General features: G+C 41.9%; 1 protein-coding gene across 1 annotated transcript; it reads left to right on the forward strand.

Annotated features, from left to right (window-relative positions):
* Nucleotides 1-204: 204 nt before the first annotated feature.
* LOC124681746 (protein EARLY RESPONSIVE TO DEHYDRATION 15-like) lies at nucleotides 205-1,564 on the forward strand. Its single transcript, XM_047216573.1, has 3 exons — nucleotides 205-308; nucleotides 599-1,017; nucleotides 1,062-1,564. The coding sequence occupies exons 2-3, from the start codon at nucleotides 618-620 to the stop codon at nucleotides 1,217-1,219; spliced, it is 558 nt and encodes a 185-aa protein (XP_047072529.1). The 5' UTR covers nucleotides 205-308; nucleotides 599-617; the 3' UTR covers nucleotides 1,220-1,564.
* The last annotated feature ends 14,699 nt before the right edge of the window (nucleotides 1,565-16,263 follow it).

The following is a 16,263-nucleotide window of genomic DNA, read 5'->3' on the forward strand; positions in this document are numbered from 1 at the left end:
GATCGTGCGTGTGCGCGCCGTGTGTGCACCGATCCGACGGTGTGGCCGTCGGTCCACGGTCCACTCTTGCGTTGCGCGTGAGAAACCACAGCAATTTCGTCGGATATCGCACGACCCACCGGAAGCTGCGTCCGACCCAGCCAGCGCCGGCACCAGCAACGAAACGGAGGCCCGGTCGCACCTTCCTCTCCAACCCGCTCTCCTATAAATCCTCCTTCTTCCCCCACCTCCCCCACTCACTCCACTATCCAGATCCCCCACTTCGCCGCGCCGATCCCCAATCCATCACCGGAGAAAACACGCGAAAGGTAAGCACAGAGATCGATCGATTCCAGGAAACCATCTCATCCGCTTGCTCAGATCCCTTGTCCCGTGCTCCCTCGAGTAGATCTGTTGGTAACCGCGGTCGATTTTCTTCATCTGGACTCTAGATCTAGGGTTAACCTTTCGGGCCCGGGAAGATTCTTGCGGTTCCTTTTGATCTGGGATTTAGTATTCTTTTACCGGTGCTTTGATCTAAAGAATGGATGCGGTTACTTCTGCGATTTGATTCTGCCGTCCTGTCACTGATCTCCGCCGTGGTTTTCGATCTGGCCAGGAAGGAAGGAAGGAGAACCATGAGCGCCATGGTCGCCTCGTCGCTGAAGCTGAACCCGGACGCCCCGCTCTTCGTGCCGGCGGCGATCCAGCAGGTCGAGGACTTCTCCCCGCAGTGGTGGGACCTCGTCAAGTCCACCGCCTGGTTCCGCGAACACTGGTACCACGAGCACCAGCAGCTCGACGACATGGCCGACTCCCTCAACGCCTTCGAGACCGCCGACCACGACGACGACGACTTCAACGGCCTCCTCCTCCCCGACGCCATCGACGACGATGACCAGGACGGCCTCTTCTACGGCAACACCACCTCCACCACCCCCCAGGCCGCGCGCCCAACCGTGACACTCACCACTGGTACGCTACGAACCACACCCACTATCCTCACACGTTTCACCCCTCACATAACACTGAACAAGAGTTGCAGCGAGCTAATCAAGCGTGTCCCTTTTCTCTATCCGCAGATGCTGTGCTCAAGGCCCTGGTGTCTCCGAAGGGTGGCGACGCACCCAAGGGGTTCCCGGAGAAGCCGAGGTACACCGAGAAGGCCACCAAGTACGCCGGCAGCCCGAGCCCGAGGGGCGGAGCCGCACCCCGCTTCATCCACCAGCCTCGCGGCTAGGCTGCAAGCTTCAAGAAGTCGCTCCTGCCTGCCTGCCTGCTGCCACCGTGTGGTATTTCTTCAAGTTCCTTCTAGTGTCAGTAGCAGTGGTGTCCCTTTGTATATTACTACCAAGTAGAAATGACCCAAGAAAAGAGCAGCCAAATGCAGACTGCTGCTGTTGGTTAGCGTGATCGTCGCCCTGTAAGTTATCTTCGTCGGCCCAGTACGTGTGTGTGCGTGTGTGTGTTAGGGAAGGCTCCAAAAGAGGAGGGAGCAGAAGAACGTAGTGGAATGCGCCCTTTGTCAATGTCTGGTGTGCCATGGCAGGCAGCTTAATGTTAATTACTGTTTAGCCTTGTTTAATGGTGTTGTCTCTGTTGGTTGTTTGAGTCCTCTTGTTATTGTTGGTTAGTCATTGCCATGTTCTCCAGATTCTTTCTGATTTGTTTGCTTACTCAATACTAGGAATGTCAGAATGTGAGCATGGTGTTACTCAACTCTTCTGCCTCGATCACCTCTTTCTCAACCGATTGATCCTGAGGAAAAACCATTTTTTGCTTACAAATCTTCTCTCAGCTGTGCCCTGCTGAAGATATCTATTTACTTTGTCCAATTGACAAGAACGTCCGAAGATGAGTCTGGTTCAAGTTTGCTACACTCTTCAGCCATAATCACCTCTCCCTCGATGGTCTTATGAAATGGTACTTCTAGTTCACAAAATCCACTTTGACAACGGAATGGTACGGATCAAATTATCCAAACCTTGGATGGTTGATTACACCAAGAGATTGTCTACCAATGCCGATCTTCAACTTGTTAATTTGTTGACGCCAATGGACTTTACTCTCAGCTGTGCTCCGATGAATGTCATCTACCATGTACTTTCTCCACTCCGAACCCATCATCTACAACGACTTGTCATCACAGTATTTGGTCAACCAGGATGATTCGTTTCTGGACACAAGCTTGGTTTGCCTACCGTTCCTTATGACATTTCATTAGAATGTAGACGATAAGGTGTGATGAGTCGCTACCGAGTGGATTACCAACTTAAGGCGTGGTGTCTGTTGGGTGCCGAATTTAGGCACGCAAACAAACCATTGTTTGCAATAAACCAAACGCAACCATCATATTCTTGCCAAATAGTGAGTATGTATCATCTTTGGCTTGACAGTGAAACCAGCAGGCCCATCTTAGTACAAGCAGGCATAAAACCAACCTCAAGTTGTCCGTAGTCATCCTCGATGGCCCCTCTCTTCCCGGCATTGTGTGCCTGGAGCCTAGGTTGGTGCTCCCTCCCTTCGGATTTAATTGACTTCAATCAGAACCATCGTTAGTTCAATTGTTCCATGACAGCAGCTGTGAGCATTTATAATTGTTTTTTTAATCTGGTTTTCCATTATTTTACTAGGCAACATTCTTCTTAGTCAAATATATGGGACAAAATTTACTCCCTCTGTTTTATAATTCTTGTTGGTTCTAGTTTAAATTTAAAGTAAAACAAGGCTAAGAATTATGGAAGGGAGAGAGTACAACATGCCTAGCTGAAGGAAGCTCCATCAAATTATCAAGTGGAGACAACGTGATAATCTCCATATAATCTCACATTTCTTTTGAGGTGCCTACTCTGATGTTGTGGGATCACTGGTTTCTTGCTTAGCGGATTTTGCTTCTACACTTAACTTGAGAAGGGCGAAGCCTTCATTACTGGATTTGGAGTGTCAGTACATGTTCGAGAAGTCTGTACTTCTGTGGAAACACAAACACTCCTGAAGTGGCTTTCCCTTAGAGACCTGAGAGTGGCCTTGGGAGTTGGGGTAGTGTGGTGTGTAGTGTGTGCGTGGAGTTGTTTCTTGGCGTTGTATTGTTTATGTGTGGTGTGTTTGTGGAGTTGTAGCCTTCTTGGCGTTGTATCGGCACCTTTCTTCTATATGATTAACCAGGGTGTATTCTCGAAAAAAGAGTGGCCTTGGGGTTGCTTGATATCTTCTTGTTGATTCTTTTCTTGGGGGAAGATGATGGGTTCATTGCATGTAAAACAAAAGATTTCTACCGTGAACATAAATAAAAACCAAGATTCAATCTAGGAAGAAGCAAGATCTAATATATGAAGATCTAAGCAACGAGATGTATGAGAGACTAACCCTCGAAGATCCAAAGCCTTACGAGATCAGATCTCGTTGTTGATGTAGTTGATCGTCCCGTGCTGCAATCCGGCAGCACTTCCGTACTCGGTCGTGCGTACGGTGTCGATGATGTCCATCCTCTCCCCATTCCAGCGGGCAGCGGAGATGTGGTAGCTCTCCTCGGAATCCCAGCAGCACGACGGCGTGGTGGTGGTGGTGGACGAGAAAAGCTGCAGGGCTTCGCCAAGCCGGAGTAGACTTGCGGTGGAGGAGAGAGGGGGCGGCAGACTTTGGTGTGTAGGGGGAAGGGGGCGGCTGCCCCTCTCCTCTATTTATAGAGGGAGGGTAAGGCCAAGGCACCCCTTGGGCCCCACCAGCGCACGGAAGGAAGGTGGGGGGGGGGGGCAGAAATCATCCCCTTCCAAGTTTGCTTCCCCTTCTAAAATTGCTCCCTCGATTTTAGGGATTTGATCTTATCCTCCTGGATTTGATCTTATCCATAGGGGGGCTGGCCGGCTGGGCCTTGAGGGCTTGGTGCCCCTGGCCCATTAGGCCAGGCTGCACTCCCTTGGCCCATGTGGCCCCTCCCGGGGTGGTGGGCCCACCGGTGGCCCTCTAGAACCTTCTAGAAGCTTCGGTCAAACACCAAAACTTTTTTCGAACCTCGGAAAATAACTTCCCTTTTATGAATCTTATTCTTCGGACCATTCCGGACCTCCTCGTGATCCGAGACACCGAACAACATTCGGTCTCCATCTCATATTCCGAAGCTACTATACAACATCGAACCTTAAGCGCGTCACCCTACGGTTCGTGAACTATGCGGATATGATCGAGACTCGTCTCCGACCAATAACCAATAGCAGGACCTGGAGATCCATAATGGATCCCACACATTCAGCAATAACTCAGCGATCGATTGAACCATTAACATACGATACCGATTCCCTTTGTCACGCGATACTTTACTTGTTCGAGGTTCGATCATCGGTATCTCCATACCTAGTTCAACCTCGTTACCGACAAGTACTATTTACTCGTACCGTGGTATGTCATCTCTTGTGACCTTGTCACATGCTTGCAAGCTAATTAGACAACATTCCACCGAGAGGGCGCATAGTATATCTATCCGTCATCGGGATGGACAAATCCCACTCTTGATCCATATGCCTCAACTCACACTTTCCGAATACTTAATCCCACCTTTATAACCACCCATTTACGCAGTGGTGTATTATGTAATCAAAGTACCCTTCCGGTGTAAGTGATTTACATGATCTTATGAACTACATGACTTGATCTTATGCTATGCTTATTTGGGTGTGTGTCCATTATATCATTCACCCAATGCCATAACCTTATTATTAACAACATCCAATGTTCATGGTCACGAAAACATGATCATCTACTAATCAACAAGCTAGTTATACAAGAGGCTTACTAGGGACTCCTTGTTGTTTACATAACACACATGTATCAATGTTTCGGTTAATACAATTATAGCATGGGATGTAAACATTTATCATAAACACAAATATAATAATAACCATTTTATTATTGCCTCTTGGGCATATCTCCAACAGTCTCCCACTTGCACTAGAGTCGATAATCTAGTTTACATTTGTAAAGATATAACATCTTGGCCTTCTGGTGCTTATCATGTTTTGCTCACAGGAGAGGTTTTAGTCAACGAATCTGACATGCTCAGACATGTATGTATTTTGCAATTCATTTGCGTCTCCACGCATCACTCATTTTCCAAATGTGTCGGCATTATGTTCAGTCTTCTGGTGGAACCTTAATTCCGCGGTCTGAAATATGTCACTAATATTGTCACACACAATATAGCTTCAAAGTTCTGACACTATCGGAACTACACCAAATTCTCAACGAACTCCTTGACTCAAACACTCTCGGTCATTGTCAAAACAATGACACACTCTGCCTTCATTTGTAGAATCCGTCACAATATTTAGAACTCATCTAAATCTAGCATAGACTTCTTCTAGCTTATTGTGCTACCTTTTAATGAACACTTAGCCTAATTGAGATTCAAATTTATTTTTATATGTGACCAAACTAATATCGGTGCAACGCCTTACATCGATTTGTTTGTCATTGCCTCATACAAAACTATATATCCTTGGCTCTTCCAAAGTACTCAAGGATATTCTTACTGTTGTCCAATGATCATCACATAGATCATTCTGATATTTGCTCCTAACTCTTTAGAGCACATGACATCTGATTGTGTACATATTGTTCATGATCTAAAATCACTCATGTGTTTTTACTCATTGAGTGTCAAATACACTCAAGTCTTGTTAAATCTTTACATGGAAAAGAACACCTTCTTAATATTTTTTTATATTGAACTACTTCAATATTAATTCTATGTACTTTGACTTAAATTTATTATGCGTTTCAATCTATCTTCATAGATCTTGACGCTAAATATGTTTCAGTCCATATCCTTTCATTGAAGTTAATTCTCAATGAAACCTTTTAATCACATCAAGTATATAATTACATCATTTATAATCAATGATATGTCATCCACATATAATATAATAACTATGTCTCAGCGCTCCCACTTAATTTCTTGCAAATGCAAACATCTTCATCATTTCTGATGAAATCAAAACTCTTTGATTATTTCATCCGGTGAAGATTCCAACTCCGTGATACTTACTTCATCCAGTGAAGTTTGTATACCTATCTAGTATTCCACGGACTAGCAAAACTCTTGGTTTGTATCTAGTATACATCCTTTATACATACTTCTGGTAAGGATTGTATTTCTGCCATCCTAATATCATATCTCATAAAAGAATATGTAGCGATTACTGATACGTCTCAAACGTATCTATAATTTCTTTTGTTCCATGCTACTTTTATGATGATACTCACATGTTTTATACACATTATATGTCATATTTATGCATTTTCCGGCACTAACCTATTGACGAGATGCCGAAGAGCTAGTTGTTGTTTTCTGCTGTTTTTGGTTTCAGAAATTCTAGTAAGGAAATATTCTCGGAATTGGACGAAATCAACGCCCAGGGGCCTATTTTTCCACGAAGCTTCCAGAAGACCGGAGGACTTACGAAGTGGGGCCACGAGGCGATGCCACACTAGGGCGGCGCGGCCTGGCCCTTGGCCGCGCCGGCCTGTTGTGTGGGGCCCCCGTGGCGCCTCTTGACTTGCCCTTCCGCCTACTTAAGGTCTTCGTCGCGAAACCCCCAGTACCGAGAGCCACTATACGGAAAACCTTCCAGAGACGCCGCCGCCAATCCCATCTCGGGGGATTCAGGAGATTGCCTCTGGCACCCTGCCGGAGAGGGGAATCATCTCCCGGAGGTCTCTTCATCGCCATGATCGCCTCCGGATCGATGTGTGAGTAGTTCACCCTCGGACTATGGGTCCATAGCGATAGCTAGATGGTCGTCTTCTCCCCATTGTGCTATCATGTTAGATCTTGTGAGCTGCCTATCATGATCAAGATCATCTATTTGTAATCCTTCATGTTGTGTTTGTTGGGATCCGATGAATATTGAATACTATGTCAAGTTGATTATCAATCTATCATATATGTTATTTATGTTCTTGCATGCTCTCCGTTGCTAGTAGAGGCTCGGCCAAGTTGATACTTGTGACTCCAAGAGGGGGTATTTATGCTCGATAGTGGGTTCATGCCTCCATTAAATGCAGGACGATGACGGAAAGTTCTAAGGTTGTGGATGTGTTGTTGCTACTAGGGATAAAACATCGATGCTTTGTCTAAGGATATTTGTGTTGATTACATTACGCACCATACTTAATGCAATTGTCCGTTGTTTACAACTTAATACTCGGAGGGGATCGGATGATAACCTCGAAGGTGGACTTTTTAGGCATAGATGCATGCTTGGATAGCGGTCTATGTACTTTGTCGTAATGCCCCGATTAAATCTCATAGTACTCATCATGATATATGTATGTGCATTGTTATGCCTTCTTTATTTGTTAATTGCCCAACCGTAATTTGTTCACCCAACATCTCGCTATCTTATGGGAGAGACACCGCTAGTGATCTGTGGACCCCGGTCCTATTCTTTACATCCGAAATACAATCTGCTGCAATTGTTCTTTACTCGTTCTTCGCAAACAACCATCATCATCCACACTATACGTTTAATCCTTTGTTTACGAGCAAGCCGGTGAGATTGACAACCTCATTGTTACGTTGGGGCAAAGTTACGTGATTGTGTTGTGCAGGTTCCACGTTGGCGCCGGAATCCCTGGTGTTGCGCCGCACTACACTCCGCCACCATCAACCTTCAATGTGCTTCTTGACTCCTACTGGTTCGATTAAACCTTGGTTTCTTACTGAGGGAAACTTGCTACTGTGCGCATCACACCTTCCTCCTGGGGTTCCCAACGGACGTGTCAACTAAACGCATCAAGCAAATTTCTGGCGCCGTTGCCGGGGAACGAAGAAAAGTTACACCACAAAGATTTCCAACTCCCACGGCAATTGCCAGCAAATTTCTGGCGCCGTTGCCGGGGAGATCAAGACACGCTGCAAGGGGAGTCTCCACTTCCAATCTCTTTACTTTGTTTTTGTCTTGCTTTATTTTTACTTTATTTACTGCTTTGTTTGCTGCATTATATCAAAACACAAAAAAATTAGTTGCTATCTTTACTTTATTTACTGTCTTGTTCTCTATATTGAAAACACAAAAAAATTAGTTACTTGCATTTACTTTATTTAGTTTGCTTTATTTACTATTGCTAAAAATGAGTAATCCGGAAGTTGAAGTTCGTTCCTTTAAGCAACAAGGAGGAGAAAGTTTTAAAGATGCTTGGTATAGAATTAGTGATGCTCATCATAGGTGCATTAAGAAACACTCCACTATTATACTACTTAGGAACTTTTATGTTGGTATCTCTAGCTGGAATATGTATGTTCTTGATACTCTTGCGGGAGGTAATTTCCTAGGCACTCCGGCTTTAGAAGCTAGTTGCATTATTGAGAGTCTAGTTGGAATACCACCTGTTAATGAAGCTAAAATTGAAATCTCTCTTGAAGATGTCATGAAAAAGTTGGAAGCCATAGAAAAAGAATTTCCAAGTATTGAGACTAAATTGGGAATATTACTTAATAGCACTGATAAACTTGATAAATCTCTAGGTGGAATTAATGAGAGAATTTCTGTTTTAGAAACTTGTGCTACTCATGATAATCGAACCCATAGGATTAGTGAACTTGAAGAAGCTATGGGAACCTTGGGTTCAACTTTTTCTTCTCTTAAGTTTAAGGGGAAAGCTTATGTGGGTAAGGAGCAAAAGTTTATGTATGTCTCTAAAGTGGCTAAACCAAAAAACTATTATAGGCCTAAAATTGACAAAGCCCTTAGCACCACTACGGATGGGGGAGCATCTAAGATACCTATTGATGTTGATGCTTCGTCTCTTGACAATACTTGATTCACACTTTCTGCGCCTAGCTGAAAGGCGTTAAAGAAAGCGCTTATGGGAGACAACCCATTATTTTACTTCGCACTTTATTTTATATTTGAGTCTTGGAAGTTGTTATTACTGTAGCAACCTCTCCTTATCTTTATTTTATTGCATTGTTTTGCCAAGTAAAGTCTTTGATAGTAAAGTCAATACTAGATTTGGATTACTGCGCAGAAACAGATTTCTTGCTGTCACGAATTTCGACCTGCCTCTCTGTAGGTAGCTCAGAAAAATCTGCCAATTTACGTGCGTGATCCACAGATATGTACGCAACTTTCACTCAATTTGGGCATTTTAATTTGAGCAAGTCTGGTGCCTCAATAAAATTCGTCTTTACGGACTGTTCTGTTTTGACAGATTCTGCCTTTTATTTCGCATTGCCTCTTTTGCTGTGTTGGATGGATTTCTTTGTTCCATTAACGTCCAGTAGCTTTGTGCAATGTCCAGAAATGTTAAGAATGATTATGTAACCTCTGAACATGTGAATTTTATTATTATGCACTAACCCTCTAATGAGTTTGTTTCGAGTTTGGTGTGGAGGAAGTTTTCAAGGGTCAAGAGAGGAGGATGATACAATATGATCAAGAAGAGTGAAAGGTCAAAGCTTGGGGATGCCCCCGTGGTTCATCCCTGCATATTTTAAGAAGACTCAAGCGTCTAAGCTTGGGGTTGCCCAAGGCATCCCTTCTTCATCGACAACTTATCAGGTTCCTCTAGTGAAACTATATTTTTATTCCGTCACATCTTATGTGCTTTACTTGGAGCGTCTGTTTGTTTTTATTTTTGTTTTTGTTTGAATAAATCGGATCCTAGCATTCTTTGTTTGGGAGAGAGACACGCTCCGCTGTTTCGTATGAACACATATGTTCTTAGCTTTATCTTTAATGTTCATTGCGAAAGTTGAACTATTTCATTCATTGTTATATGGTTGGAAACGGAAAATGCCGCATGTGGTAAATGGTTTAATGTCTTGAATAATGTGATACTTGGCAATTGTTGTGCTCATATAGATCATGTTTAAGCTCTTGCATCATGTACCTTGTACTCATTAATGAATAACTACATAGAGCTTGTTAAAAATTTGGTTTGCATGATTGATCTCTAGAGTCTAGATATTTTCTGGTTGAGGTGTTTGAACAACAAGGAGACAATGTAAAGTCTTATAATAGTTACAATATGTTCATATGTGAGCTTTGCTGCACCTTTTATACTTGAGTTTGCTTCAAACAACCTTGCTAGCCTAGCCTTGTATCGAGAGGAATTCTTCTCATGCATCCAAATCCTTGAGCCAATAACCATGCCATTTGTGTCCACCATACCTACCTACCACATGGTATTTCTCCGCCATTCCAAAGTAAATTACTTGAGTGCTACCTTTAAAATTTCTATTCTTTGCCTTTGCAATATATAGCTCATGGGACAAATAGCCTTAAAAACTATCGTGGTGAAGAATATGTACTTATGTGTCTTATTTCTTAATAAGTTGCTTGTTGAGCGGTAACCATGTTTCTGGGGACGCCATCAACTTCTACACCTTTGTTGAATATCATGTGAGTTGCTATGCATGTTCGTCTTGTCTGAAGTAAGGGTGGTTCTCACAATCAAATGGTTTGAGTATGCATACTGTTAGAGAAGAACATTGGGCCGCTAACTAAAGCCATGATTCATGGTGGAAGTTTCAGTTTGGACAATTAATCCTCAATCTCTTATGAGAATATTAACCGTTGTTGAATGCTTATGCATTAAAGAGGAGTCCATTATCGGTTGTCTATGTTGTCCCGGTATGGATGTCTAAGTTGAGAATAATCAAAAGCGAGAAATCCAATGCGAGCTTTCTCCTTAGACCTTTGTACAGGCGGCATAGAGGTACCCCTTTGTGACACTTGGTTGAAACATATGCTATGCTATGATAATCCGTGTTAATCCAAGCTAATTAGGACAAGGTGCGGGCACTATTAGTATACTATGCATGAGGCTTGCAACTTATAAGATATCTTATACATAACACATATGCTTTATTACTACCGTTGACAAAATTGTTTCTTGTTTTCAAAATGAAAAGCTCTAGCACAAATATAGTAACCAATGCTTCCCTCTGCGAAGGGCCTATCTTCTACTTTATTGTTGAGTCAGTTTACCTATTCCTTCTATCTTAGAAGCAACCACTTGTATCAACTGTGTGCATTGATTCTTACATGTTTACTTATTGCACTTGTTATATTGCTTTGTGTTGACAATTATCCATGAGATATACATGTTGAAGTTGAAAGCAACCGCTGAAACTTATATCTTCCTTTGTGTTGCTTCAATGCCTTTACTTTGAATTTATTGCTTTATGAGTAACTCTTATGCAAGTCTTATTGATGCTTGTCTTGAAAGTATTATTCATGAAAAGTCTTTGTTATATGATTCATTAGTTTACTCATTATCTTCATCATTGCTTGGAATCGCTGCATTCATCTCATATGCTTTACAATAGTATGATCAAGATTATGATAGCATGTCACTTCAGAAATTATCTTTGTTATCGTTTACCTACTCGAGGGTGAGTAGGAACTAAGCTTGGGGATGCTTGATACGTCTCAAACGTATCTATAATTTCTTATGTTCCATGCTACTTTTATGATGATACTCACATGTTTTATACACATTATATGTCATATTTATGCATTTTCCGGCACTAACCTATTGACGAGATGCCGAAGAGTCGATTCTTGTTTTCTGCTGTTTTTGGTTTCAGAAATCCTAGTAAGGAAATATTCTCGGAATTGAACGAAATCAACGCCGAGGGGCCTATTTTTCCACGAAGCTTCCAGAAGACCGGAGGACTTACAAAGTGGGGCCACGAGGCGATGCCACACTAGGGCGGCGCGGCCTGGCCCTTGGCCGCGCCGGCCTGTTGTGTGGGGCCCCCGTGGCGCCTCTTGACTTTCCCTTCCGCCTACTTAAGGTCTTCGTCGCGAAACCCCCAGTACCGAGAGCCACGATACGGAAAACCTTCCAGAGACGCCGCCGCCGCCAATCCCATCTCGGGGGATTCAGGAGATCGCCTCCGGCACCCTGCCGGAGAGGGGAATCATCTCCCGGAGGTCTCTTCATCGCCATGATCGCCTCCGGATCGATGTGTGAGTAGTTCACCCATGGACTATGGGTCCATAGCAGTAGCTAGATGGTCGTCTTCTCCCCATTGTGCTATCATGTTAGATCTTGTGAGCTGCCTATCATGATCAAGATCATCTATTTGTAATCCTTCATGTTGTGTTTGTTGGGATCCGATGAATATTGAATACTATGTCAAGTTGATTATCAATCTATCATATATGTTATTTATGTTCTTGCATGCTCTCCGTTGCTAGTAGAGGCTCGGCCAAGTTGATACTTGTGACTCCAAGAGGGAGTATTTATGCTTGATAGTGAGTTCATGCCTCCATTAAATGCTGGGACGAGTGACGAGAAAGTTCTAAGGTTGTGGATGTCTTGTTACTACTAGGGATAAAACATCGATGCTTTGTCTAAGGATATTTGTGTTGATTACATTACGCACCATACTTAATGCAATTGTCCGTTGTTTACAACTTAATACCGGAGGGGGTTCGGATGATAACCTCGAAGGTGGACTTTTTAGGCATAGATGCATGCTGGATAGCGGTCTATGTACTTTGTCGTAATGCCCCGATTAAATCTCATAGTACTCATCATGATATATGTATGTGCATTGTTATGCCTTCTTTATTTGTCAATTGCCCAACTGTAATTTGTTCACCCAACATCTGCTATCTTATGGGAGAGACACCGCTAGTGATCTGTGGACCCCGGTCCTATTCTTTACATCTGAAATACAATCTGCTGCAATTGTTCTTTACTGTTCTTCGCAAACAACCATCATCGTCCACACTATACGTTTAATCCTTTGTTTACAACAAGCCGGTGAGATTGACAACCTCACTGTTACGTTGGGGCAAAGTTCTGTGATTGTGTTGTGCAGGTTCCACGTTGGCGCCGGAATCCCTGGTGTTGCGCCGCACTACACTCCGCCACCATCAACCTTCAATGTGCTTCTTGACTCCTACTGGTTCGATTAAACCTTGGTTTCTTACTGAGGGAAACTTGCTACTGTGCGCATCACACCTTCCTCTTGGGGTTCCCAACGGACGTGTCAACTACACGCATCAATTACTAGAATAATCCACATAGACTATAAGCATCGCTATGGAAGATCTAATCTTATCGTAGTCAACTCTTTGAACTTTGTCGTAAACAATTTTTTGATAAGTCGAGCTTCTTCAAGGATATTCCATCCAAGTCCATCAATTTTATAGATCCATTTACTTTGAAAAAGTATTCACCTATCTTGGATTTCATGGCGCATAGCCATTTTAACGGAGTCAGGGCCCATCATAACTTCTTTGTATGTAGTTGGTTTATCATTGTTCAAAATCAATCCTTTGTCCACAAATCATTTATTTGATCACAAAGTAAACCACATCTATAAGGTTCAATAGGTACTTTGATCTCCATGACTATCACACTTGTAGACATGGGAGCCATGATCGTCGTAGCCGCTTCCGGAACCATTTCTGATGTTGCGCTACTCTGATCATCATGCTCAGGTTCATGAACCTTATCAAGTTCCATTGTCCTCCCAGTCAAATACTTCGCTAGAAAACAATTTCTTGGAAATAAGCAAGTAACATTAACAAACACGTTTGTCTTTGACTTCATAGTGGAAATAATTCCCAATTTATTCTCTGGGACAACAACAAAGACATTCATCCGGATTTGGTTGTAAACTCATTTACTTATGCTACGCATACCAAAATTTAAGAAAGGACTATTAGGGTTTATACCCATGCCATAACTTGTATGGTGTCATTTCAACGGATTATGACGATGCTCTAGTTAGTGTAAAAGCGGTAGTTTCTAAAGCATAATCCACAAAAATATAATGGCATCATTTTATTTTATCTCCTCATTAACCCAACAATGTTTGGATACGTCTCTCGGATACTCCATCGTCACTATGATACTCCAAGAAACGTGAGTTGTAAAACAATTTCATAACTCTCTTAGATGTTCACTAAAACTCGTAATTCAAATATTTCCACCATGATCCAATCATAGATATTTGACTTTTCTATTACGATGATTTCGACTTCATGCTGAAATTTATTTGAATCTATTCAAATGTTTCAAACTTCTTCCTTATTGAATATATTCTTAAATATACACTCAATTCATTGTTGGAAGTTTTCATGAAGTAGAGGAATCTTCCGCACACAACTATGCCTAAGAACCATATACATCATCATGCATGTTTCCACTAAGCTAGTTAACCGTTCAACTCTTGGCCTATGAACGGTATTTCAGTCATTCTATTTAGAAGAGATTGCAAGCGCCGAACGATTCAAAAATCGAATGACTCCAAAAATCAATTTGCATGGAGTTCCTTCACGTGTTCCTTTATAACATGACCTAAATGGCGGCTCCACAAATAAGTGGAATTCTCATCATTTGCCTTATGGCATTTTAGCGTCAGTGTTATGCATGTGTGTTTCACCATTAAGATTTATAATAACTTCTCCATCGTACATGGAGCACAGTCATAATTTGAACAACTCATTGTTTTTATTTGACTAGAACAAAATAACAATTATAAAGTTATTTATTATAATATGAAGGGCTAGGTAGAATGCCCACGACGAACATAATAACACTTTATATTTGTTCCAGACGTGCATCATTACCACATTCCTTGTCAGTCACTTAGGCCATTGTATTCTTGTATTGCGTTGTGTTGTATGACATCTCATACCAACTAATATGATACAAATACCCAAGAATTTCATAATGTGACTAATCAAAGAATACATCTATAACATGTATATCATCTATATACACCTGAGCTAGACTTTCTAGTCTTTTCTTTCTTTCTACCAAAAACTTTTGTAGTTTCCCTTTCGATTTTCCTCTTATTTCAGAAAACACTCAACATCTCTAACTTCTAGGTTTGTTGGTGAAATATCAATAACCTTGAGGTTCTTTCTTTGAAGTTGATCATCACATGACAAGTGTGTTACGGATTTCACTATTAGTAACTTTTTAATGTGATGAACAATTTCACTCATAATTTTTATCCATCAAATCATGATGACTTTCCGAGACCATGTTTGTACATGCACCCGTTGTATGCACACGTAGAATCTATAACACCCGATCATCACGTGATGCTTCGAAACGACGAGTCTTAGCAACGGTGCATACTAAGGACGATCACTTCATGGACATGCGAATATCGTTAGTGCCCAACTAGTTGGAGGATCGGGACACCTAGCGTCTTCAACCTTCGTACATTCCCATAAAACTTATGAGTTTGTAGTCTCACTAAATTATATTCTATCATCTTGCAATAAGGTTTTAGATATCACATATATCTCATACCTTGTTTATTTCTGAAAAATAACTTTTCAGCTCCTTACTTTTCAAACGGATTTGAACTTCAAGTTTCACGGAGACAAGATGATTTTAGGTACTAATTGAAACCATTGCTCTTTGAATCAGCAATGCGAGGTTTACCAAAAGTTTGCAATAGGACTTAATAATTTCTTGATTTTTTAACAATACGGTACCAGTCCGTAAAGTTACTTGTCAGATTTAACAGTGTTTCTATCTCAATTACAAGACTAGCGCATGGTAGATAACGGATGCCAATTCTACAAATTTAATTCAAAACACTACTCAGACTATGTCCATGATAATTAGTTCATGTTTTAATCTAATTACTAATGAACTCCCACTTAATACAACATCCCTCATAGTTGTTTAGTGGCACACGATCCATATCCACTACACCAAATCTGATCATCACGTGAGATGATGTAGCTTCAATGGTGAGCATCAACATGTTGATCATATCATCCATATGACTCGTGTTCAACCTTTTGGTTTCCTTTGTTCCGAGGCCATGTCTGTACATGCTAGGCTCGTCAAGCAAACCCAAGTATTTTCGCGTGTGCAACATGGATTACACCCGTTGTATGTGAACGTAGAATCTATCACATCCGATCATCACGAGATGCTTCAAAACGACGAACTTTAGCAACGGTGCATACGAGGGGAGAACACTTTATTTCTTCATATTAATGGGAGGGATCATCTTATAAAGCTACCATCACGATCTAAGCAAGATAAGATGCATAAAGGATTAACATCACATGCAATTCATAATATGTGATATGATATGGCCTTTCTTCTTGTGCTTTTGATCTCCATCTCCAAAGCACACGAGCGAGATCTCCATCATCACCAGCATTGCACCAAGGTCCATGGCGCCGCTTCATGGTTGTCCATCACTTATAGCTACTATAACAACTACTTGAAATAAAGCTATTACATGATGAATAGACACGCATGTCTTAAAAAATTTAAAGACAACCA

The sequence above is a fragment of the Lolium rigidum genome, unplaced genomic scaffold, assembly GCF_022539505.1.
Source record: "Lolium rigidum isolate FL_2022 unplaced genomic scaffold, APGP_CSIRO_Lrig_0.1 contig_54578_1, whole genome shotgun sequence".
Taxonomy (NCBI): domain Eukaryota; kingdom Viridiplantae; phylum Streptophyta; class Magnoliopsida; order Poales; family Poaceae; genus Lolium; species Lolium rigidum.